Source organism: Sphaerodactylus townsendi, linkage group LG11 (genome assembly GCF_021028975.2).
Source record: "Sphaerodactylus townsendi isolate TG3544 linkage group LG11, MPM_Stown_v2.3, whole genome shotgun sequence".
NCBI lineage: Eukaryota > Metazoa > Chordata > Lepidosauria > Squamata > Sphaerodactylidae > Sphaerodactylus > Sphaerodactylus townsendi.
In genome coordinates this window covers 58,444,552-58,470,877 of record NC_059435.1, presented here as the reverse complement: position 1 = coordinate 58,470,877, position 26,326 = coordinate 58,444,552, and the positions used below count along the sequence as shown (strand labels likewise).

The 26,326-nt window shown below is 43.9% G+C and overlaps 1 protein-coding gene across 1 annotated transcript in view; it reads right to left on the bottom strand.

Annotated features, from left to right (window-relative positions):
• Positions 1 to 5,264: 5,264 nt before the first annotated feature.
• Positions 5,265 to 26,326, bottom strand: part of YME1L1 (YME1 like 1 ATPase) — a 34,158-nt gene continuing 13,096 nt past the window's right edge. The window contains exons 5-19 of the mRNA XM_048511125.1: positions 22,296 to 22,405; positions 21,332 to 21,482; positions 21,144 to 21,227; positions 20,319 to 20,401; positions 19,405 to 19,495; positions 18,786 to 18,938; positions 14,740 to 14,872; positions 14,215 to 14,277; positions 13,666 to 13,778; positions 12,646 to 12,801; positions 11,273 to 11,424; positions 10,165 to 10,291; positions 9,980 to 10,053; positions 8,672 to 8,758; positions 5,265 to 7,205 (exon numbers count right to left, since the gene is read on the bottom strand). Of these exons, the coding sequence (XP_048367082.1) occupies positions 7,062 to 7,205; positions 8,672 to 8,758; positions 9,980 to 10,053; positions 10,165 to 10,291; positions 11,273 to 11,424; positions 12,646 to 12,801; positions 13,666 to 13,778; positions 14,215 to 14,277; positions 14,740 to 14,872; positions 18,786 to 18,938; positions 19,405 to 19,495; positions 20,319 to 20,401; positions 21,144 to 21,227; positions 21,332 to 21,482; positions 22,296 to 22,405 (1,721 nt within the window). The 3' untranslated portion in view covers positions 5,265 to 7,061. The remainder of the gene's footprint in view (positions 7,206 to 8,671; positions 8,759 to 9,979; positions 10,054 to 10,164; positions 10,292 to 11,272; positions 11,425 to 12,645; positions 12,802 to 13,665; positions 13,779 to 14,214; positions 14,278 to 14,739; positions 14,873 to 18,785; positions 18,939 to 19,404; positions 19,496 to 20,318; positions 20,402 to 21,143; positions 21,228 to 21,331; positions 21,483 to 22,295; positions 22,406 to 26,326) is intronic.

Sequence of the window (26,326 nt, the reverse complement as noted above, 5' to 3'; positions counted from 1 at the left end):
CTTTCAAAAATAATTTCCCTCCCCCCAATGAAAGAGGCAAAGCAGTTCCCTGGATCTCCTGCTACTGAAGAAGGGGGCCATGTCCTAGATCTGATATTCTCTTCCTCTCCCCTCTCCTAAACACACACACTCTCTCTCTCTTCCTGCTGCTGCTGTCACAGGAGGAAAGAGAGGTTGGTTCCTTTCAAGCATTTTGTGTTGTTATCATAGTGACAGATCCATCTATTAATATGAGAATGTAGAGGTTGGTGTGTTTTGACCTGTGGCTGAGCTTTTTTCCTTTGACTTCCACTTGGTGGTTACCAAAAATGCTGGCAGAATGAGTAGGAAGCAGGAAGGAGCTAACAACATGGAATGGGGGGTGAGGGGGAAGGCATGGATGGCAGGGTGACGCTAGGTAAGCTGGCCATGGGTGGAGGATAGATGTCCAGGGCAAAGCTGTGCTTACTATCAAATCTGCCCTGCTCTGGTGCTGAAGCAAAATTAAAATCGTGCTAGAAGTGGTCTCACTTGCCGCAGGAAGAATGGAAAGTGAAAGCAGGGCCTTAGGAAATACGTCCATACACGAAATCTTGCTGCAAGAGACATTCACCCCCACTATACAACAGACACCTTGTGTTTAATCAGTCTGTGTGGCTAACAAGCTAGAGTTTCCAACAGAATGAGAGAAAACTATACCATCCCTTTAACAGAGACTTAATAGAATGTACTTTGCCTCCATGCCACAAAAGCTTCAGCTGCCCATCTCCACACATTAACTCTCTATTAAGGGGGCAGGACAATTTTTTCTTTAGGTCTATTGGTAACCTTATTAACAGTGCCACTGTTGTTCTGTGAACTGCATTTCAGGCCTGATGATGGTGCTGGGCTTTTTCAAACTACCTATCTGATTTGAGGCTTTGACCAGCTGGAGGGTGCTGTCTGGGGGAGGGTAACCAAGATGTGCGGGGTCTGGAGACCAGGTCCTGTGAGGAAAGGTTGAAGGAGTGGGGTATGTCTAGCCTGGAGAAGAGATGACTGAGAGGTGGTATAATAGCCATCTTCAAGTATTATGAAGGGCTGTCATATAGAGGATGGAGCCGAGTTGGTTCTGGTCTGACCTGGGGAACAGAATACCATGGGTTGAAATTAAATCAGAAGATCTGCAGCTAAATATTAGGAAGAACTTCCTGTTCCCTATTGCAACAGGCTTCCTTGGGAGCTGGTGAGCTTTCCTGTAGACATTTTTAAGCAGAGGCTAGACAGCTAAAACCTGATTTGTTTTAAACAACTGGCATCTGTTATAATATGAATATAATATGAATATGTAATGCTAGGCCCCCTGATATTGCTAGCTCACATTTTTTGATTTTGTGGGGTTAATTCAGTAACATAGCGCCAACAGGGCTGGGTGGGGCGCGATGTCCCAGGTGGAGCAGAGGAGGGGGCATGGCCGGGCCATGGAAGGGCCGTGGCATGGCATTCCAGGGCAGGGGCGGATGGTGCTGTGGCAGGGGCTCAGGGTGCATGCCCTGGGCGCAGTTCCCCTTTTCTCTGCCTCTGGGTTAATCTATATATATAAAAATCTAACAGTGTGTTTGTCCCTGATGGTCTCTCTCAGAAGCTGCTGGATGGATCACCCCCAAATTTTCACAGGACATCCCTCCCTGTTGCGGGAAGGTAATCGGATCTTCAAATCGCCGGAAGTCCATACCTGAGCCAGGTAAAACATCTTTTTCCTGGCGCACCAGGCCATGAAGCTGGCTGTGTTTAACTGTCACCCTTAGAATGTTCGTGCAGCCTGTCTGTCTGTGGCCTGAGGGCTTAGAATGTTCGCGCAGATGGCCACAAATGAGCAATGAAAACAGTAAATAGGTAATACTGTTCGGTAATACGAGTGGAAGTGAAACACATACACACTTTGCCGTGTGAGACGTCAGGTGGGGTTCCCCCCCTCACACGCAGGTAACTTTCACTCTCTGTGCCTCACCCACTGCTACCACACAATACACATCCAGCTCATCCTCACACACCTCACTCTGCCCTCCCTCACATCCAACCACCACTTACCCACTTCCTCACCCATATTCACCACAGCTCTCTTTTACTAAAAGCGAGCTGGAGTTTGCCTTTTTCTTCTAAGAAAATCCTCGGGGTGGGGGCGAACCAACACTACCGACTCCGCTTCTTTTGCACATGGCCCTTTAAGAACCTAGGGAGCTGGCCTCGATCTGAGCGCCTCACCACCCTGCCTCTGCTGCCTGACTGGGATAGCCTGCTTGCCCCAGTTCTGCCTTACCCAAGCCAGGACTATGCATGTCAACCAGCCTCATGGACAGCGGGATTCGCACTCTGAACAGTTCCATTTTGGAATGGAAAGGGTTACCTTACACTAAAAAAACAAGACAGCACCATATAACGATGTGCATTGAAAAGGGAAAGAGGTATTCCATTTGACCACCCCAAGAGGCTATGCTGGGGATCATTGGACCTGCATGGACATCTGTGTGGGTTGCGGACTGTGATGAGGACAATTGCCACAGCAACGCGAGGCCAGGCCTGCTACTTATCTTATAAGATAAGTAGCAGGCCCGGCCTCGCATTGCTGTGGCAATTGCCCTGTGGCATACAAGGGTATGCTGCAGTACTTCAGTCAAAGCTCTGCTCATAACTTGAGTTCGATCCCGACGGAAGTCATTTTCATGTAGGTGTCTCAAGATTGATTTGGACTTCCAAAGTTGCTAAAGTAAGTACCCAGCTTGCTGGGAGTAAAGTGTAAATGTCTGGGGAAGACGTTGGTAAACCACCTCATAAATATTATCTGCCTGGTAAATGGTGTGATGTGACATCAGCCCATGGATGTTTGCACAAGAGGCTATCTTTACCTTTTAATTCTCATATCTATATATTCTTGGGTCTTGCTCAAAAAAGAGAGTTTTCTCTTTGCTTAATGAAAGATTATACAGAGGTCTTGTTTGGTTGTTGGTTGCTCAACAACAACCAAAGAACAAACCAAAGAACAAACAAATAATAATAATGAACCAAACAACAAACAAAGAATAAACCAAACTCACATCCAAAAGATTATTCTTGTATTACAAGCATCCATATCAGGGTGAGGATTCAAACCTGTGTGTCCCAAATCCTAGTTCATTCTAACCACTATAGCACACTGTCACTGCAAGGACCTTTTCGGGAGAAAGGACTGAACTCCCCAGTGGCACTTTCTTTGCACAAGAAAGACTATGCCATAGTGACATCAAGATGACATTACCGTAACACATTCTATGTGAGGCTATCTTTGAAAGCATCCAGAAACTACAGCTAGTTAAAAATGCAGCCACGAGAGTAGAACAGAGAACATGCTTCATTATATTACTGAAGTGCTGCTCTCGAAAGCCATCTAAAACTGCAGCACACAATATTAATGTCCTGATACCAGGAACAGGATTGTGGGCTTAGATTCCCTGTAGTAGTAGTTAAATAATAGCTTCCTACTATTTAAACGTTTGTACTGTTATTTGTGCCAAGAATTTGTTAAGGTTGTCCATTTAGACTCCACCTGTCTTCCATTGAAAACTACTCTGGATTCAGTGAATTCTCAACATAGTACTTCTGAATTTGGCTAGAACTGGATTCTTGATGCCAACATTTTTTGAATACAGGGTCTTGCTAGGACAACCAAACCACACTTGAATTGAAAACAAAAGTCAGCAGTCCTTGATTAACCTTTGGAATTTCCCAAGAAATTCCTCAAGGATTACAGCAAGCAATTTTACGCCTTTTACTATATTGTGACCAATTAGAGTAGGCCATTATTTAACAAATGGAAGGAACAGTCTCCCCTCTTTAATTACAGGTCACAAAAACAGACAACCTTCAACTCCATGCAGCACTAGACCAAATGAATGGTGCCAGACATGGCACATGAGAGGAGTTTCTAAGGGTGTACCAGAGGGGGAAAAAATACCACAGGGCATATTCAGATGTCTAATAGTATTAGAGAGACAACATGGTGTAGTGGTTAAGAGTGAAGAACTCTAACCTGGTGAGGCAGGTTTGTTTTCCCACTTCTCCACATGAAGCCTCATCAAGATAAAAGAAAATGCAGGGAAGGCTGAAATTGTAGAATGGGGGGTGGGGGGGAGGGACTGAACAACTCATGCAAACATGTATGCTTAAGAGTCAGTGTGGCCTGCAAACATCTGTTTCATGCAACCAGCATAGGAAAGACTTTATCCCTAGTAAAAGTCACCTTGGTGCTAAACCAGTGTGGTGCAGTGGTTAAGAGCAGGTGGATTCTAATCTGGAGAACCGGGTTTGATTCCCCACTCCTCCACCTGAGTGGCAGAGGCTTATCTGGTGAACCAGATGTGTTTCTGCACTCCTACATTCCTGCTGGGCGATCTTGGGCTAGTTACAGTTCTTTGACACACTCTCATCCCCACCTACCACCCTGCCTGGTGGAATGCTCTCCCGCCAGCTGTCCGGGCCCTGCGGGACCTTAATGAGTTCTGCAGGGCCTGTAAGACTGAGCTATTCCGCCAGGCCTTAGGCGAGGCCAGCCGCTGATGCCCCCACTTTTTTAACAACTGAGGCCCTGCTGTCCCCCCTTTAGAGGAGTTTTAGCTGTTGGACGCCATCTGTTGTCTTGAAATGGTATTTTATGATTGCGCGCTGTATTTTAATGTGGGCCAGTACTAAATGTACGGTGTTGTCTGTTTATTTGCTTATTTGTTTCGTTTACTTGTTGTGAACTGCCCTCAGCCCTCCGGGGGAGGGCAGTATATAAGTTTAATAAATAAATAAATAAATAAAGTTGCGTGTTGTGCCCAGCCTCTCCAGTAGCGTGGTGCCTGTGCCAGCAGGTGGCTGGGGCTCAAGCCACAAGAACCCAGCGGCCCCAGCCTCCCTGCCCAGCTTCTAGGGACGGTAGGCTCCCAGCCTGGCTGCTCCTCTTCTGGGCCAACTAAGGTAAGTGGGGCAGGGGGCGCAGGGGGCGCTTGGACAGGTGTTGCCCCGGGCACCATTTCCCCTCCCTATGCCTCTGTATGAAGGATCCATCTCAGGACGGGATTTCAAGCTTCATATCAACACCTTGAAATGAACGTGGAAGCGTTGGGAGAAAATTATACTTTATTGCATAACAATCCCATTTTTTTTCAGTTGAAAAAAATCTTCCCACATTATACCTAAAAGAATGAATGAAATAGCAGCAAACATATATTCTCCAAAAACAAAGAAAGAGAGAGTTCTTTGGAAATGGAAGTCATAGAAACATTACATGTTTTGCTCAACTTTGAAATTTATTTACAGGTTTAAGATATGTTTTTATACACCTCAATTTACATACGAGGGGACCCTGAATTATACTTTAAAGCAATTTACAGAGGAAGGAAAGGAAAAAGCAGTCTAATTAAAACAAACCTTCAATGTGAATGGAGGGAAAAAAGATGCCAAGCTGGCTGCAGTTGCGCATCTTTTACAGCACGCGACTGCAAGAGCGCTATTGTATTGAGTCAGCTTGGCTTTTGCATAAACAACTGCCTTGAGGTCCTTCCGTGGGTTACTAAGTTAACTAAATGAAAAAAGCAAGAGAAGAAAGCATTGAACTACAGGTTTTGCTGAAATAAAATTCCCAACATAAAATAACTGCAACTTTGCAAATGCCAAGTTAGCCCTAGTTTTAAATTGAATTAACTACCAACTTTCTTTCCCATCTCTCATTTATTGGCACCAAGTTATCACTAACAAAGTCTTTGTAGAGTAGGAAGTGTGTTAGGGTCTTGGATATTTAAGAGTTATACAGACCAAGAAACCACCTATTGTTGGTCCTCCCACGAAACACCAGCTTGAATTCAAAGATGCCCTCCAGTCAACGAAAAGGCACCTCTGAATCCAAACTATTAGAAATACTGCTAGCAGTTGACCACTCGATAGTTCTAAAATATTACTGAACTCGTACTTACTTAAAGAACTTGGGCTGTGTATATAAAAAGGGATGAAGATTTCAAGAAAAGATTTTAAGAAATTATATTGTTACTGGAAATAGAAATATGGCCAAGAGGGAGAAGTAAATGAGTCATTTAAAGGACACTTTGGCGGATTCCGCATGGGCCCAAAACAGTGGTGTGAAAACAGTGTAAAAGGGTTTACACCATTTTCACACTGCTGTTTTTGGCCCATGCGGAATCTGCCCTAGACTAATACCTGCCCCTCAGGAAAACTCACCCGGCTCTCCGTTAACTACACACAGAACTATATATATATTTAAAAGAAAATCCAACAGTACAGCCGGCAGCAGCAAACACTTCGGTTACATCCCTATGCCACAGAAATGCAAACATCTGTGTCAGGACTGTTTTCAAAGGGGATAGTGCAGTCCTTGCCAGCTGTGGCATTATTCTGCTTGGGACACCAAGCTCTAGAGCATGGTACAAAGGCATCCAAACACAATTCTATTATCCCTCTGCCCACCCACTGTCCTCAAAGGGGTCTAACGCCCCAGCTACCATATGAGGGGCAATGAGGAAAGGATAGCTCTGTTTCAAGGATGCCCCCCCCCCCCCGCCATTTTTCTGTAATGTATACAATTCACTAAACAAATCATTGCATTATATACCACTGCCTCCTTTTCTTACAGTGGAGCTCTATAAATGGTCGAGTGGATATTAAAGTAAATGGAAGAGTCATTTATCTGCAACTTGTAAATCCTGCATTTCAAGATGCCCAGAGCAATCACAAGTCTGAACAGCCCAGGCACAAATGCCTCCAGATCCGCAGGATGGCAGCATTAGCCAGGGGAGATATTAAGGACATACTATTCAGATTCACTGTGTGAAGTTTCCAAGCATGCTGGATTCAACCCTGAGATTGTATGCCTGTTATCTGTTCCTTGCATCTCATTATAAGGAAAGACAAAAATTGGATAAAATGTAACCAGAGCTCACAAGACAAGCGTTTATTCCTTAAGAAATGTGATAACCACCACTCGCGCATCAGCAGGAAGAGAAAGCTACAATGCATAAGGAGACTACTGCATTCTGGTGAGCAGTCAATTAGGAATCCTCAGCAAGGATTTATCATCTCACTTCAAGCTTCTTTCCTTCAAGAACAATCTGAATTTCTTTGGCGTCCAGAGTCTCATAGGTCAGCAATGCTTCTGCTAAATTTTTGTGTTCTTTTGCGTGGGTCTTCAAGATGTTCTTTGCCCGCTCGTATGAATCCTGCGGCAGAAGGGTATATTTAGAGGAATTCACCCTTGATCTAAACATCATAAGGGGTTTATTTTACATCGATTGTTCTCCACCCACAACATTTGCAACGAATGCTTCATTTAGCTTTTATTCATATATAAATTTACAATAAGTTAACAAAACCACATGCCCAGGCCCTCCAAAAGTGACTCACAATCTAGGCAGATAAGAAACAAAAGAGAGGGAAGAAAAATAAAGAGCAAGAGTGTGGCTATGGGAAACACACCCGCACCTTGCTGAATACCTTGTACTGCTAAGACAGGTTAGGAGTCATTCTTTATAATACATCCAACAGGGCAAATAATCTGTTAAATAGGTTACTTGCACTCCACAGGGACAAATTTAGTAGCCGCATCATTTTGGCTCAATCCAATTAAGAGTCTCAAAGCGCTTATTGGGATGGAGTGAGGGGGAAAAGTGCCCGGTGCACTGGTGCATCCTCCGCCCTTGCCCCGCCCCCAGAACACCCCCGCCCCGCCCTCGCCACAACCCCGCAGGGGCACATCCCCGGTGTGTCGTACCCCCCGCCCCTGTGGAGCTACACCTCTGGCTTAAGCCTTATGAATTTATTGTGGCAGAAATTTTTGTGGCATCTGATGACGCGAGTTCTCAAAAAATGTATACCAAACAACACAAAACACTCTCCAACGGCCGATTGATATCAAATGCTAATACATATAATGTGCTATAAAGTGCACCTGTGTGATACAAATACCCAAACTCATCAACAAACAAGCAAGTGTGTTACTACATGGAATATCACCTATGACAATAAATAACAATATGGCACTATTAAATATGCCTATTTTTCAATAGGGAAAGGAGAACCACCATGGACCAGGTCTGATTGATGGCTACAGATGGCATGTGTCCTTGAACCTTGTAGTGTTGCAAGAAGAAGTATTAGAAGACTCTTGTGAAGGCTATTTGAATATTGCCTTTTGAAAGCACTGGAATTTACTTCATGCAAATAAGACATGCTGAGTGGACTCTAGTATAGTGTCTGATGTATTGGAGTGACTTTCCCTATTGAAAACAGAGGCATATTTAATAGTGCCATACTGTTATTTATTGTCATATTTATTGCTATTTATTGTCATAGGTGATACTCCATGTATGTTGTAACACACTTGCTTGTCTGTTGATGAGTATGGATATTTGTTATCACACAGGTGCACTTTATATCACATGAAATGTATTAGCATTTGATATCAATTGGCCATTGGAGAGTGTCTGGTAACGTGAGCCCTGTCTCAAAAAACCTTGTTTCATTTGTCTTCCAAGTGCTACAAGACTTTTCATTGTTCTTCACCCGTATGACTCACTGCAGAAGCATAAGGAAGCTGATGGGATGTGCACAAGGGGAAAAAAGACAAAGTAGAACAAACAACGGGCGAATGACCTTTTCAGGTAAGGATAACCACAACTTTGCTCACCTTTAAGAGCAGTCTTATCTCCTGTTCAATCGCAGACTGGGTTTCAGGACTGAGTTTCCCAGTATCTGTATAAGTCATGACACCAAGCTAACAAAAAAGAAGATATTTTAAAATCCACCTTCAAACCGCTGTTCCTTCATAGAATCACAGAGCTGGAAGCAGTGGTGGGATCCAAAAATTTTAGTAACAGGTTCCCTTGCCAGCCCACCCTCAGCAAAGGGGGCAGAGGCGTACCTAGGCAAACCTGAGCCCTGGGCAAAACCTGAGTTGGATGCCCCCCCACGACCCCAACAAATTTTTTTGCACCAGGTCATTTCTAAATCATCATCACATTATAGAAAATGCCCCAACTCACAAATCTGAACACAGCAATGGTGAAACACACAGGTTCTTTGATAGAGATAAAAGGTATGAAAGGCTGAGAATCAATGAATTGCAGTACCTGAAAGGGATTAACCCAGTTCAGGGAGTTACATTATTAGTCGCAACCTTCACGTTCACCTCTCGGGGAGGCGAGGGCATGGAGATGGAAAAGCGGACCCAATTAGTAACCCCCTCTTGGCACACACAAATAATTAGTAACCCGCTCTCAGAACTGGTGAGAACCTGCTGGATCCCACCTCTGGTTGGAAGAGACCCCAAGGGCCATCAAGTCCGACCCCCGCCTCTCCGCAGCCTCCAAGAAGTTTTTCATCCATTTTCATTCAGCATAAAGAAAACCGGCAATCCAAAAGAGTGTGGGAGAAGGGGAAATGGGTGCCAAGGAAGGCAAAAGCTCCCCCTGCTGTACAAGGCCTGGTAAGACACAGTGTGGCAAGATGACTTTGTACTGCTTGGTTTGGGCTGGGGAGGGGTGAGATACACAGGAGGCAAACCCATCACTTGTGACAGAGCACCAATGGAAGGCTCAGCTAACCTGCACCATATTCCCTCACTCTGTGGGCCAAAAGGAGATGTGGCAAGGACAGCCACTTGGGTGTCTCCACATGATCACTTTTAAAGCCAGGGGTAGGGGGGTGTTTCGACTTTTTTAGACCAAAAGTGGAAATGAGGCAGACTGGCTATGCCGGTCTATGATGGTAATAATGACTGACTGAGGCAGTCTGGAAGAAAAGTACTGAAACACAGGTATAGGAGAGTACAGAGTTTCACTCTGACTAAAGATATTAAACTGAAATATATGCAATATGGTTAAATTTGATAGCAAAAGGCTCCTTCTGGTTGGGAAAAGGCACCTCTGCTAACAGAATAGGATACACAGAATCCAACCCAGAGAGGGCAGCATCCAAAACTGACACGGGATTTTACCTTCTCGCTCATTCCAAACTTGGTCACCATGAGCTTCGCTATTTTAGTGGCATTGTCAAAATCACTAGAAGCACCTGGAAAAGGGGGAGGAGGGAAATGGGAGAAGAACAATCAGTAAATTCAGTTGGAAAGATGAAGTGATTATACACTGACACTAGATTATTTCCCAGACAGATTGTACTAACCTGTTGTGATGTGATCCCCTCCAAATATGAGTTCTTCTGCTACTCTTCCTCCCATACTAACATCCATCTGAGCAAGCAGCTGGGATCTAGTTTCACTCCATCTGTCATTTTCAGGCAGCAGAGACACCTGGCACACAAAACAGTATGAGCAGAAACTGCCATCCCCACACCTGGCTGCCTTCAAGTCCTTTCCTAAGGATCTTCTTTGTGCCTCTGCACGAGAACAGCTGGCAGAAAGCATGCCGAGTCAGGTACTGGCAACGTGGAAGTAAAGCAAAGCTCCTCTGAAGGGTTTTGACTGCATGGCTATGGCAGCCCCAGTCTGCCAGTCACCTGGGATGGAGCAGCTCTTGTTTCCTGGTCAGCAAAAAGGCAAATGGCAACTGCTGACAGGCTGATCTTTTCCTTCTTATCTGCTACATATCTTATCCGAAACCTCATCTCAGCCATTTAGAGCCAAGTCTGGGTAAATAAATCGCATCTCTGTACACATGTCACCCGTGTAGGCATGGATGAATTAATCCTAAATTCTATTGTCGAAGGCTTTGACGGCCTGATTCAACTGGTTGTGGTGGGTTTTCAGGGCTGTGTGGCCGTGGTCTGGTGGATCTTGTTCCTAACACTTCGCCTGCATCAGTGGCTGGCATCTTCAGAGGTGTATCACAGAGGGAAGTCTCTGAAGATGCCAGCCACAGATGCTGGCAAAGTGTTAGGAACAAGATCCACCAGACCACGGCCACCCAGCCCGGAAAACCCACCACAACCGGTAATCCTAAATGTTTCCCCATTTTTTTAAAAGGGAGGACAAATATTTCTGTCCAGCCACATAGGCACTGTGGCCCTCAGGTTCAAAACCCAGTGCTCTATCAAGGACAAGTAAATGCTTTCCCAGAGTCGCACCAACATCACAAGATCATCATCAAAAATTGGCAGCCATTACGGATGTGACTAAAGCACCTCTAATACAAGTTAATACACGGTTTCTCAGAATGATTATAAAACATGGTAATACATTGTGTGATATTCCTGTGCTGAGCAGCTTATCAACATTGCAAACCATTAATGCAATTAAAGGCTGCACAAACAAGGTCTCCTCTCAGATCCTCACATGTCCAAGCGTTGGTCCTCTTGGCATAATTGTTGCTTTGTTGATGGGCATTGCATCTTTCGTATAATAGGCAATAATGGCATGCCCAGATTCATGGTAGGCTGTAATGGTTTTATTTTTATCATCAATTTCTACACTTCTACGCTCTGGGCCTGAAATCAAAGAGAAACAACACTATTAGCTGAAAGATAAAGGTACATCTTGATGAGCGATCGATAAAGATACATCTTCGTGAGCGATCATATTGCACTTGTTATTCTTAAACCCAAATTTATATTTTTATTTATTTATTCATTGGATTTATTTATTTATTGGATTTATTAATAAAACTATAATGTAACAATATTTAAAACCTATAACAGTACACTACTTTGAAATAAAACCAGAAAACCTCGGTTGACGATTAAAACAATTAAATCTGAATTAGTTTTGATAATTGAATGCTGCATTTTAAGTCTTAATTTAACTTTGTATTTTGTTTTATGGTTGTTGATGTTGTACACCGCCCTGAGCCCTTCGGGGTAGGGCGGTATAAAAATGAAATAATAAATAAATAAATAAAAAAATTAAAACCCTCCCATCCCTCCCATTAGCCCATTGGAGGTCAGGATAATAGAACTACACTCAGCCCAGCTGGCCAAATGCCTGGCAGAACAGGTCTGTTTTACAGGCCCTGTGGAAGCTCAACAAGTTCCGCAGGCCCTGGTCTCCTTAGGGAGCCTGTTCCACCAGAGGGGGGCCAGGACAGTGAAGGCCCTGGCTCTAGTAGAGGCCAGATGGACGTGGTTTGGGCCAGGGACCTCTAATAGGTACTCCTCTGAAGACTGGGGGGTTCTAGCAGGCAATATGGGGAGACATGGTCCCTTAAGTATGCAGGCCCAAGGCCCCTTCTAGACTTAAAGGTTAAAACCAGCACATTGAACATGACCCAGAAGTCGATGGGCAGTCAATTAAGATGGTACAGGACTGGTGTAATCCGGTCCCAACTAGACATCCCCGTAAGGAGTCTGGCTGCCGCAAATAATACTGTATGGTTGTGATCATTAACTTTGCAATGCAGTTTTAGTGCATATTTGGATATATTCCCAACACAATTTCTAGCTGACTATTTATGATGGAGGCAGAGTGTGGATATAGACTTAATATAAGTGATTCAGGACAACTATAGTAACACTTTATCTGTTAGCTTCTCCAGAACCATCTTAACCTTAGTGAAAGATACTTAATAAAAACTTGCATCTGAAAGCAATTTAAATTCAGTCCTTCTCACAGTGCCAGTTCCAAAGGTCACTATCTTTCCAATAAAAAAGGTAAGCATCAGAATAATTAATCTGATTTCTCTGGTGTGAGGCGGGATGGGGGGAAAAACCTACCCATAAGAATTTTGTCCTTTGAGAATTCCAGCTCCTTCATGGTCACCATATCCTTTCCGTCAACTGCAGCTTTTAACGCGGCCTGGTTCACAAGGTTTTCCAGCTCAGCACCAGAAAACCCTACTGTCCCTCTGGCAATGATTTCTGGGTCAATGCCTGTGTAAACAGGAACACATTACCTCTTATATAAATATGCTCCTAGGTTAGAAGGCACAGTACCCTTAGAAGCAAAGTGGTTTAGAGTTGGACATGACTTTTCATACTCAACAATGACAGGCTTAATGATCAGTTAACAGGACAAAAAATGGAACAGAAACCTGATTTACTCACATGGTTCTGCAACAGAGCCAAATTACCATACCAACAGTTTAAATCAACAAAGTTTTGCATTTAAAAAGACAACTTTGTGGGGGCCACAACCAACTTTTTTTAGTACTAAACTGATAATACTCATTACGAGATAAAAATGAGAATTTAAAGGTTAAACCTGACACGCCATTCTGGTAACGCAAGTAATTCTATTAAGAAGAAGAAGAAGAGTTTGGATCTATATCCCCCCTTTCTCTCCTGCAGGAGACTCAAAGGGGCTTACAATCTCCTTGCCCTTCCGCCCTCACAACAAACACCCTGTGAGGTAGGAAGAAGAATTAACACAAGAAGAGATTTCTCAGCAATTTCTATGAATTCTTCCCTAACATTTGCAAACCACCCCCAACCCCAGCCCAAAGTCATGCCTGAGGCTCTCTTGACCCTCAAGAAGAGCTTCTCAAAAGGCACAGGGAGGCGGTTGCAACTGAAAAAAAAATCAATTCCATGAGCAGAACTCCACATGCCGTTCTCTGCAACTCACCCAGGTAATTATGAATCTGCATAACACACTACACTAGCTAATGAAGGGTGGTTTTTAGGCATGGGAGTGCCTCAACCTCAGTGCCGGAGGTGTGAATTCAACACAGCCAACATAGCAACAACTGTCTGCTTATTTCAAACTTGTGACATAGTAGATATTTATGTACTTACATGGGTCATACTTTATTTTGTTAAGGTACCATTTCAGAATTTCTGTCCGCCCTCTAACATCCGGCCGTGGCACTGTAACCTGCATGTCAAAACGGCCAGGACGTATTAAAGCACTAAGGTGGGAAGAAAAATAATTCTGTGAGGTAATAAACAATAAACTAGAAAAATATTTAAAAATTACATTTCAGAGAAGGGGCTTTTGACTGTATGACAATAAATTATTCCTTTGCTCTGGCAACTATCAGTCCCCAACATTCCCTCAAATGCCCCCAAGTACAGAAATCCTACAGAAAAATACGTTCTGCACCAGTACCCCAAAGATAAACTGTGACCTGCATCTTATGTTGCTGGCCCTCCTAAAGATACCTAGGTTGGGTTTGTTTTTAAATGCTGTCTTCAGCAATGATACACTATGAATCGAGTATAAGAAGAACTTTTGATTTCTTGTGTACATTACTCCCATTGCTGGTCCATACTTTCAAAATTGTATGTGCACAAAGTCAAACTATGCATAGTTCATTTTATTTATATATACACACACACACTTACTTATCTAAAGCTTCAGGGAAGTTTGTCGCACCAATGATAATGACTCCTTCGTTAGGCTTGAAGCTATAAAAAAAGAAAATATCAGGTAACGTTGAAGTCCACATGGCAAGAATAAGTGTGAATCAGGGAGATGTCTCTGCAAAGCTAAGGGAGCCCCCAGGCTTGCAGAAAAACCTGAGGCAAATTCCTCTCTGAGGCCATTTCACAGGTTGAAAGTCAACCCCCAAACACCATTGCTCAGGCTTTTGTGTCTGTGAGGTAAGTTGGGCTGAGAGAGCTCTGAAGAACTATGATTAGCCCAAGGTCACCCAGCTGGCATGTGCTGGAGTGCACAAGCTAATCAGGTTCACCAGATAAGTCTCCACAGCTCAAGTGGTGGAGTAGGGAATCAAACCTGGTTCTCCAGATTAGAGTGCACTTGCTCTTAACCACTACACCACAATGTTCCAACAATGTCACATTCCCCTGACATCTTGACATTCCAAGATCCCTGAAAGCCCTCCGATGTCAAAAGCAAAGTTTTACCCATCCATTTCAGCAAGGAGTTGATTTATGGTCTGCCTTGAGTAGGGATGCATTGGAGACTCTATCCTTTTACCACCAACAGAATCCAGCTCATCAATGAATATAACACAAGGTGCATTTCCTTTGGCTTCCCCTAAAAATACAAATTAATTTTTCACACAATATATGGAATTTTGTTTTTCTTCACATAGTTTCAATGAATGAGTCAGTTTTTTTCTGAACGTTGTAATGAACAGCGCTTTTCCACATGAAAACCCTGCTCTCCCAAGCAAGCACCTCAAAAAAAAGTTAAGAGGGAAAAAAATCTCTGAATTTGAGACAAAAGTGTGGTCTGCCAGAGTTGGCAGTATTTCGTAACTTAGAATTAGAGGGAGAACAACTGGAACTCCAAACAAGGAAGTTATAAAAAGAGCACATTTTTATCTTCCGGTGATGTACACTCGTTCCTTATTTATTTTAATACAGAAAGGTGTGTAATTCTTTGTCCATTTAGACATTTTCAGTCCTCAAAGTGTCTATGAACAATATTTCATCAGAGGAGAAAATTAATTACTTGAGACGTTCACTTGTGGTTAGTAACCTATGTTTAATCATTTCTAGTAGTTTTCTAGTAGTGGTTGCCTATGAAAACATTTTGTTACTCCTTCCCTGTGGGCTAATTATTCTGTTCCATCCTCCTGTCAATCATGGCTGCTTGTACATTGGTTCCAGTATGAGATTAGGCAAGAGGAGAATTTATGAACACCAGTCCAGATTTAAACCTTGTATTTTGGACATGCCATTGGTTCAGCACTTCAATTTCTCAATTCAACCTTTAATGGCATATGTAACGAACTTGCCCCCACCCTGAAGGGCTGGCGTACAGCAGGCCAAAGGGAGAAGGCCTTAGCAACAGCCAGAAAAAAAAAAAAGGCTCCACAAGGAGAGAACCGACCTGATTGGCTGAAAAAGGTTCAGTAACGTTTGGCAAGAGCTAGGGGGAGCCAGTGGGCTTACAGCACTGAGAGGAGAGGGGAGTTCTGATCGGAGTCGGTCAGGGAGAGCAGAGCAGAGTCTGGCAGAGAGGAGTTTGTCAGCTCTGGAAGAAAAGGATTCTGTCTCAGCAGAGTTGGCTGACAGAAGTCCAGTCCCTGTCTAAGCGGTGTATGCTTGACAGAGAGAGGAGGCCCTGACTGGGTGCAGATTGAAGTGCCCTTCAGGGCAGCCTTGGCGGTTTTAAACTGTCCAGACCTTATCTAGTCTGCTCCTGCCCCCCTGGGTGTATCACCAGAATCACCAGTCTGGGGAGAAGCCAGTCCAGAGGCAGTGGAAGCTTCTATATTAGGGACTAGTGGGAGAGAGGGAGGCCAAGCGCAAGCCAGAATCTCCTCCTAGGAAGCTTGGACTGTGTGCTTAGGGTGTGATCAGAGTGGGTATTGGAGCAGTGGGAGGGAATAGATGTCTACGTGCGTAAGGGAATCTTCTAATTGTTCGTTGAAGCTAAATCTTCCTTTAAGAGACACTCTTCCGCAGTAAGTCGGGTGTGCATATGAATCTGAAGTAACATCTTAAGACAAACTGATTCTGAAACCAACAAGCGTTAAACCTCTCCAGTTTACCTGAGAAGCCTTTGTGAAAGCCAGCAAATAAACGTTTCAGTTTTGTTCACCTTTTAAAACCTTTTTCCAGTCATTAAGTATTTTTATGTATTCCTGTGTGTCTGTGTTCCCCAGTCAGGGTGGTGACCTTGTGGAAAATCAGTATTGAGTGGGCTATATAGAGGAAAATATATTATTGGTGGCAGCGCAGAAAGTAGAACTTATATATATAAGTGGCTTACGTTACAGCATACAAAACTGCAAATACACTTACAATTCAGAACATTTAAATATTGGTATTTAAAATGGTTTCCAAGAACTTAGCCACTGCCAAGGTAATCGATGGACTACAATCACTTAACAAAAAGCGAGTGGTCTGAAATTTAGAGTGATTAAGCCTTGGAAGCAACAAAGGGTGGATTAAAATCATGTGCAGGTTACTGTGCAGATGACATTCCAGGAAGATATGAGATACGGTTTCAGGAGATCCACTTCGCAACGGCATAGTCTCTGTTGCTTGGGAATTTTGAGGTATCTCCCAGAAATAACCGCTGATGGGAAGCTGTTGAGGCGTGCTAACATAAATGCGTGGCGTTGCTTAATAGATGACAGAGATGTGAAATATTTAGATGTAAAATCGTTCTCTCAGTGTACAGCTTGACTTGGTTCAGCACTTCAAGTCAAGCTGTACACTGAGAGAACGATTTTAAATTCTTCGTATTATGAATTCTAAGGGCATGTAAATATAACTATGTGGATTTTAGAAGAATCTGCCTGCAAAAGGAAGTAAAATTTATACAATGTTGACACCATTGAGCCCAAAGGCTTGAATAGACAAATGAAATTTAATTGTTTCCTATAAATTCTGTATATAAAGCAAACTAAGAAAATGACCACAACCACAATGAAGTAACTGCACCTGCACATGTTCTGGTAATTGGCAAATATACCTTTAAATGTGAGTGAATTATTCAACATTTTTTCTGTGAGTTGGCCATTCAGACAAGGATGTTATATTTTGATATCATACACTTGAAGAACATATAAGAATGATTTAGTGGATTCCAGAAGGATTCTCTTACAATAAGAAGCAAAAAAAAATTGGGGGGGGGGCATCCCCTGATATCCTTGGATCTAAAGGTTTGAATTACACACATGTTATTTGGCTGTTGCTCATAAATTCTGTATGCAAAAAACTCAAAATATTTATAGTTGCAATTAATTAGCTTCACCTGCATATACTCCTGTATTGGGAATTATACCTTTAAATGTGAGAGAATTACACTGCTTTTTCTGGAGATTTGTAGCACTGTGGTGAGCAGAACGTTCCAGCATAATACTGCTAAAATTTTATGGCACTTAAAGAATTGTACTTAACCAATGTTGGGGGTAAGTCAGCCTTCATTAATGTGTCTTTGATGTAATGTTCCATAACGTAAGATTGATTTTGTTACTTTCAGCAGAGCAGGGCTTGTTAAGAGATTTCCCATCTGCTACAAGCTGTACCCACCTTCTACTCCACATTTCCACTGAGGAAGCTTTGATGAAGCTTATCTAGCTAGCTTTTCTGTTTGGAATTGTAAACACATTGTTAAGCATCACTGGTTGCCATTTAGATTTTGCATATGTAAGTGAAAGGATGTTGTATTTGACGTTTATCACTGTAAACATGTTGTCAAGTGCTGCTTGTTGGTACTGAGACTTTACATATGAAAGCGAACTGGACATTTTGTGTTGGTTTACTGCATGAATACAGTCCTGTGTTGACTTTGTAAGTGCTAATTGTCCGTGTGCATTTCTTTGTATAATATATCTGGTTCTACAACCAGGATGGTTGTATTTTAAGTTTCATTAAACAGTCTTTGTTGGTGACTTAGAACAGATTATTCTGGTTTAGCCTCTCCACGTCGTATCTGCTTGTTTTACTTGACTTCTCCAGTCACGCAGCCTGATTGTTTTTCACCTTCCTCTTCTACCAGCAGCTCTCTTTATGTTTTAATCCTTTCCTAGATTCATACACTCCTGATCCCCCTCTATGATCTGAAGGTGCCTGTGTCACTCTGAAGGCTGGGAATAGTAGGACACAGAACTTCTACACTTCAACCGACATTCCAACAGGTAAAGAATGCACATAGAACTGCTTCCCCCTCCACGGACCCAATCCCTCCTATGCATCCTGTCCCAGAAATGGTACTGTAAACGAAAAGCATAATGTTGTGAGGAAATAAGTTTGTAACCCCCTTTGAGTCTCCTTCCAGGAGAGAAAAGGGGGGGGGGAATATAAATTCAAACTCTTGAACTTCTATGTGTGATTTAAGAAAAAAACCCAAAACAAGTCTGTGACTAGGATATCCACAGGGGAAAGCATTTATGCAAATACTCTTATCATGCAATTATGAAGCAGGCTCTCCGATTAGTTTTAACATGTAAATTGGTTCAGTGTTGAAGGGGAAAGTAAGCGGCACTTACTAAACAGATTTCTGATGCGGCTAGCTCCCACCCCGACAAACATCTCGTCGAACTCAGAGCCGGAGGCGTAATAGAATGGCACATCAGCTTCTCCAGCCACAGCTCTGGCAAGCAGGGTTTTCCCGGTCCCAGGTGGTCCCACCAAGAGGATGCCTGGCAAAAGTAAATAAATAAAAACACAGACTGGCACCAAAACAAACAAGGAAGCTGCATATTACGGGTGACCTATAACCTTCCACATACATCGAAAGTCTTCTGCGTTCTTGGCATGAGGTCCCATTACTCAATACCGAATACTGTTTAAGTCAAGACTTTATCGCAGAGATAAAACCATATCAGTGTACATGCGGTATTACGTTTGACATACAAACATAGCTGAGCAAGTGTGGAAAAGTTCAGCTGAATTGTTTAAGTGTAATTTTTATCTCCAAATTGATTGTTTTAATTTGTAACTTACATAGAATGTTGTCCAAAACACAAGGGGAAAAGAGGGGCAAATTTAAATACACGAAGAATGCCACAGAACACGACTCATCCCACAGAAGTCAAATGGGATGCAAGACAGTAAACAGTTGGTATTTCATTAAAAAGGGGCCAATAATCAGAGGTTCAAGCTTACCTTTAGGAAGTTTACCTCCTAACACAGTAAATTTCTCAGGATTTTTCAAGAATTCTACTACTTCTTGCAACTCTTGCTTAGCTTCTTCAACCTGTATTTGAACAAACAAAAAGAGATTTAGTACTTATAATTACTGGGAAGTGGACCCAAGAATTGGGGGAATTACTGGGGACTCCATGGTTTTTAACTTCAAGGTCAGATGACAGCTATGCACTTCACGTGGGGGCTGCCCTTGAAAACCATTTAGGTGCTTCAGGTGGTCAAGAATACAGCTGCACACCTGTCAGTGAGAGAACGGAGGTGGAAGCAGTTCAGTTCCATCCTGAAACAGCTTCACTGGCTGTCTCAGAATCTGTTGGCCATCAAATGGCCTTCTCTACACCAGCAATCCTGGCCCTCTCGAATGCCAGGGAGGGAAGAAGCCTAATACAGGGGTGTCCAACTCTGATGCTTCAGATGTTCATGGACTACAATTCCCATCAGCTCCTGCTGGCATGGCCAATTAGTCATGCTAGCAGGGGCTGATGGGAATTGTAGTCCATGAACATCTGAAGCGCCAGAGTTGGACATTCCTGGCCTAATACCTTGGCTCAGTAATGCAGGCAGTGTAAGACCGTCCTTTTCAGACAGGACTTGTCATTGTCAGGGAGCCTTGACGGGTTTCCTGCATAACTCTCAGGTTTCCTAAAGCCATTTGTCATGGGACTGGAGGTGGGGGCGGGGAGGGATTTCTGTTTGGCAAATGCAAGTCTAATGTTGCAGCAGACACAAATCGAACAGCATAGAACCATGGGTTCCGAAAGGGAACCAAGTTTGCTCGGTATCAAAAACTGACGAGACAATTACTACAGAGAGTGAATGAATATCACAACAGGAAAGGCCCCAAGAGATATAAAAGAAGCAGTTAGACTTACCCCTTTGACATGTTCAAAGGTGACATTTTTCATCTGTATGGGGTCCACTGCAGCATCCAGGCCAGAGGTTGTTCGAAAACGAACTGCAGGCAAATTACAGCAGGCAAAAGAATTAACTCACTAAAAAGCCACTTCACACAGCACAATTTGAGCTCGGCATCCCTTTCCCCCGGCAAAGTAATAGCAAACATTTGCTTTCTCCAGAAATGAAATCTGTGGACTGGCATACCAATATCCCACCACCAAGACCTAGCAGAATCTTTTGGATCATGCTACCTATGCATCCAGACGTCCTTTGGATTTCCCATTGTGGAAATCCCTGCCAAGATTTTATCAGGCTTCAGGAAGCAGTGCAAAAAAACTTCAGCGGGATTATTATAAGGAAAATTACATTTAAGCTGTAAAAAGGACTCCTCAGATTTATTTATAAAGTACCAGCATCCACAGAATTGATAATTACGCATATAATTTTAAAAAGGAGACAAAACTACCCAACTTGCAAGAAGAATTCAACTGATTTTGAAAAGAAAATGAACAGATACCATGTATGAGATACTTTTTACTATAATATATTCTGGGCAGGTATTCCCTATAGCTATGGGTTTCAGAGAAAAGAAATAAACATGAGAAACAGAACTGTCTTTAGATATGTTTCCCCAACTGTGGATAGAGACTAGTAGCTCGTAAGGTTATTTTACTTGTGATGTTAACCTAAATTTAAATGACTGTGTCTCTTGACACAGAAGTATTATTGTACAAAGAAAAAGGGAACGATTCAAAGAGAATGAAAAGTTAACAAACCAGTATCAGAAAAGGAGTCTTTACCAGATAAAAATGGGGTTTTTGACAAGCCATAAATACCGAGCAGTAGCAGTACTAGGAGAAAGAGACGGGTTCGCCTTAAGGAATCTGTAGAAGAAAAAATAAATCCCTGTTAAGTTTTCTACAGAAAGCGACAGTTCCCAGATATGTTAAACCCACGGAGGAGACATTTTTCAAATAGTCCAACTGACCATTTGTACGTTGTGTGAGCGCCTGAGCTTTCAAAAAGCCCTCTGCGAACCCAGTTTTAAAGGCATCTTGATGAGCTTCAGGTATGTTTTTTGTTTTCATCAGTTTCTCTAAGCTTTCAACATCAGTGCCTCTGTCTCTCAGTAGGAGACCCTAAGCAAATGACAGAGAAAGAAAGCACTGCATTACTTTTAAAATACGTAATCAATATCTGCTCAGTAAAACAATTCCTTTGATGGAAAGTCTTTCATGCTCAATGGGTTTGTGATAAGCTCCACAGCTGAACCAAACTTTGTTGATTTTAATTTTCATTAAATTTTGGTATGTTAGCTTTGATACAGAATGCCTTAGCTAAGATCATAATTAGAAAGCATCCGTGTGAAAGTATCTTGAAGTATCTTTTGCACAGCAAAAGAACTTTTCAAGTAAATTTAATTCCTCCACATAGGTGAAATATCAAAACCTCCAACTCTGGCAAATAATACAACATCAAATATCTAATAGATGTACTTCAACTAATGGATGGAACATCAGTTATCCAAATGTCTTTCATAGTGCGAATGGGGATTTGAACCTGATTTTCCCAGGTTCTAGTCCAAGACCATGACCACTACACCTCGCTGGCTTCCACTACAGCCTACTAATCTTCTTGAAATGCTGCTCCTTGGGAACAGGGTTTCCTCAGGAACAGCATTGGAGGTGAAGTAGGGGTCTGCAGTGGGAAAAGGGAATCAACAAGAAGAAAAAAAATTTAAAAGTCCATTGGTGGGAACAACCTTGACATTCCTTTCCACCCAATTGAATCTGATTTACCTGAATTCAGGTTGCATACCGCTCAGGGCAGAGATCAATCTCATCAGTTTTTTAAAAAGTGTCACATGCACTGAGGACAATGTCTAAAGCAGGTATCAAAAGAAGCGCAACAAGACTGGGTCATAATCACACTATGCAAATCTTTGGTCTTGCCTTTACGAACGAGGGAGCGACGTTTTCCGTTTCAGCTAATCGTTCCGACGTGGACTGCAGGCGTCTTGCTCTCGACTTCAGAGTCTTAAAACCCCGAGACTGAATGAAAACTTTAAAGAAAATTTTTAAAGTGTTGTACTTCAGGAATGCATTTTTCCAGGGATATATGTTCTACAGGTTCTTCTTGAGTTATGTATCTCAAATTTTAAAAACTAAAACAAAGATGGGGGCAGGATCTCAAATGCCCCTTTCGCACATGCAGAGTAATGCACTTTCAATACATTTTCACAATTGTTTGCAAGTGGATTTTGCTATTTTGCACTGTAAAATCCAGCTGCAAAATCCAGCTGCAAAGTGTAAAGGATTCAATGATGTTGATGGTGAAGTAACCTTGAGTTACATTCATGCAGGCGATGGAGCCAGATGCATCGGCGGAGACTTTATCTTTGCGCGGGAGATGAAGCCTCTGTTCCCATGGGAAGCAGGAAGGGGGGATGGGGTGACTGGTATTATAACCTGTGCTTCTGGCGGGAAGTGCTATTCCTGCCACTGCGTGTACTTGAGCTTTCTAAGATGTCTTAATAAATGGACTTTTTTACTCCCAAAGAAGCCTTTTATTTTCTCGTCTATAGGAATTCCTTACATTGTGGCAGAGTCTTAATTCATCTATATTCTTGTGCAGTGGACCTCTTGTCTTGCGATGGAGAGGGTTGAAGATTTTACTACGGAAGGTCGCGGTAGCCCAAAGAGGGGCTCCGACCTTTCCCTTTCTGGATCTGGAGGAACCAACAGGGAGAGCGTGAGCCTCGCTGGTGGCTCTTTCCGCCCTCATTATCAACCTAACGAGTCTTCCCTTTACTCCCACGTTGGAGCGAGGGGCGTGGACGACGCAGCTTGATAGGGACTTCCCTTGAGTGGATTTGGAGTAGCTATCCATGGATCGAAGCCTGTGGATGGGATCTCTACCCGTTTTTAAATTGTGGATTATAAACCTCAGATGCAACCTTCCGTCATGGAAGAATTTGGGCTTGACCACCTTTTCATAGCGGCAACCCAGGAGAATCCATTGAGCGATTCCTGGACTGGAAATATTTTGGTGATGCTCCCAAAGAACCACCGCGTGTACAACACTGGGAGCCCGTCCAAAGGACACGGGACTAAATCCTGGCATTGGGAGGGTATCCGTTACCGCTTCCCCAATGGACCCCCCCCCTAATCCAGACCCAGCGACCATGCCTGGGGTACCTCGGGGGGGAGCCACCCGGTCAGCTTCTGGCGGCCTCTACAGTTAAAGCCTCCAGGCCTAGCTTCCAGGCAGCCGATTTTAAGAGTCCGGAAAAAGTTTCTACCTTGCCTTCCCAGCCGGACCGGTTTCCCTCTCCATCGAGAGAAGGGACTGGGATGAGGAAATTAGGACGACAAAGCGCAGATGCCAAAGCGGCATGGAACCGTGAAACGCCAGCTATGGGAGGAGGCACGGCACAGTTGCAGCAAGATAAAGCTCCTTAGCCACAGAGGGACCGAGAACAACAACGCATAGAAGTCCAGCTTTCGAGTTGGACCCGTGCAAAGAGTAGCTCAACGCACAATATGCCTGGTAGAATCGGTCAGTCCATGATAAAGTCCTGGAACAGTCCAGACTGGATTTACTTGCAACGCTTGTAGCGTTCAAGGCTCTGGCGCACGCATAAAGTGAACTCACTGAAGCTCCTTAGGATGGGGGGGCTGTTGGTTGGGACAGGCAGGAAAGCTGCTTTTGTACGCGCAGCTTGAAGATGCATTGACTTCGCAAGGAGGGAGAGCTGGCAGCTGCGTTGGAGAGAGGAACTAAGGAGGCAGCAGACCAGGGGTCCCAAGTTGGAGTCTATGCTGTTACTACAATCATCACCCGGTGCCAGGGGCCGTGCCGCATCTGGGTCCTGCCACCCCAAGCGCTTGCAGGCATGACCGCCAGCGCCTCGATTCCGGCCCCCCCGGGCATAACAGCAATGCCTGCTCAACCTGCTCAACCAAGCAAAGCCACCTCCCCAGCGAAGCCTGGGAGCCGTCAGGCGGAGACTACTATAAGCCCCCCGATACCAGCCCGCGTTTTTTGATGGGATCCGCTTCAAACTTCCCTACTTCATCTTGCAACTCCATGCCCACTTGGAAGACTATGATGATCTATACCCGGTCTGAGCGAAAAAATACGGGACGCCGGCTCCAGTCCTGGGTGGGGCAGCAGCCGACTAGGTTCTAAGTAACTGTTTTGGATTTGCAGGATGAGGACTCTTCGTACAGATGCCGACGATTCTCCAAACTTTAAGAGCCTTTCAAGATCCAGGAAGCCGAGAATGAAGCTATTCGCGAACATTAAAACCATCCCAGCAAGGAGGCAGCGCCCGTTTGCAGAATTTGTCCAGAGTGAATTTTGGAGTGCGGCGGCTGCTGGAGCCGTTTTTTTCCCACTTCTCCTAGGTGGCACAGAACGCATGAAATCACGAATACTTCTCGGATGCTGTGGACGGCAAACTCACGATGAAAGCGGTGTTTTAATTCCAGTTCCCTGTTACCATTGCAGATTGGATCCAGTTAGGGTCTCAAGTGGCGTCTCGTTTGAATAAACAGCCAAAGGAGGCTTCATGCGCCCTAAAACCACTACTGTGTCCTACCGTCAAACCGCTTCAACCCGCTTCCTACCGAAACCACCTCTGAGCGTCGCCGCTTCGACTTCTGGGTTGTCAATGTAACCTGCGGAGGGCCAGGTCATCCTGGCCGCCAACTCGTCCCAAGAAGCAAAACCAACCCGCTCAAACCACCACGCAGGTCAGTCAGGGCCATACTCCGCTGGCTTTCCGCTCTAAAGCGGTGACGAGAGGCGCACTCCAGAGGGAGGGAAGCAGCTGTTTGCCTTTCTTCAGCCACCATGGACATGGGCCGACTCCTATTGCTTGATTGACGTGAGGAACCCAGCCGCTCCCATTACTGTTCAAGCATTCCTGGCCAACCCAGCTAAATTCATCACTTCCTCGCGTATAGCCTTCAGCCCTTGTGGGATTCCGGCTCGCTCCCACTGCTTAATCTCGGCCCCAGGTAGCAGAGGAGCTAGGGTCTAGATCGAATTCCCCTGGCTAAGCCCAGCACCATTCACCCAGATGGGCTGGCCCCCTCGAAGCGGCGACCGGCCCAGTACAAAACACAGCGGTTCTATATCCGCTTCGCCGACCATTGGGAGAAAAGTGGATTTCATTTTTGGCCGGTATCCAAACACTCCATAGCTTTTGGGCATGCGGATTTATTGTTACATGAACCAAAATTCATTTTGGAAAGAAAGGATCCTAGAATTCACTCTCGACCCCTCCCTGTGGTGAACACATGAATTGGGAAGAAAACCCAGCGTCTCTGACACACACCCTCTCTGGCTTCCTCAGTGATTGCTCCCGATTCTATTGACATCCCACCTGCATATGGGATCTAGCCAGAGTTTTTTCAGAAACAGGAATGCGATCAGTTGCCACCTTCACAGAGACACTGGACTGTAAAATTGTCAGCACAACCAGAGGGGCACAACTACCCAAGGGTAGAGATCTACCGCGATGAGTCCCAATGAGGGAGGAAGGAACCCGTGCCTTCTTAGATAAGAACCTTGCTCAGCGAGGTTCATACTGTGAATACCGAAAACACCTACGCTGCTCCGTTTTTTTGTTTGTCAAAAAAGAAAGATGGGTCTTCTAAGCCGGCACAGATTATCGAGGTCTCAATCACGGTCTCCTGTCCAATAAATATCCTTTTACCTTTGATCAAAGGACCTTTTAGATGCACTTTCGGCAAAGGGCGCATTTTACTAAAGTGGACTTGAGAGAGAGCTTATTACAGAGTCAAAATTGCTGGGGATATAAGACTTACCCTGACTGGGCGTTTAACACAAAGTTTGGACAATTTGAATATTTAATAATAATGCCATTGGGTTAAGTGCAGGGCCCCTCGAGACTTTCATGGTCCCTTATCAGCGAAGTTCTCCATGATTTTCTGGTACCAGGGGAGTGGTTGTA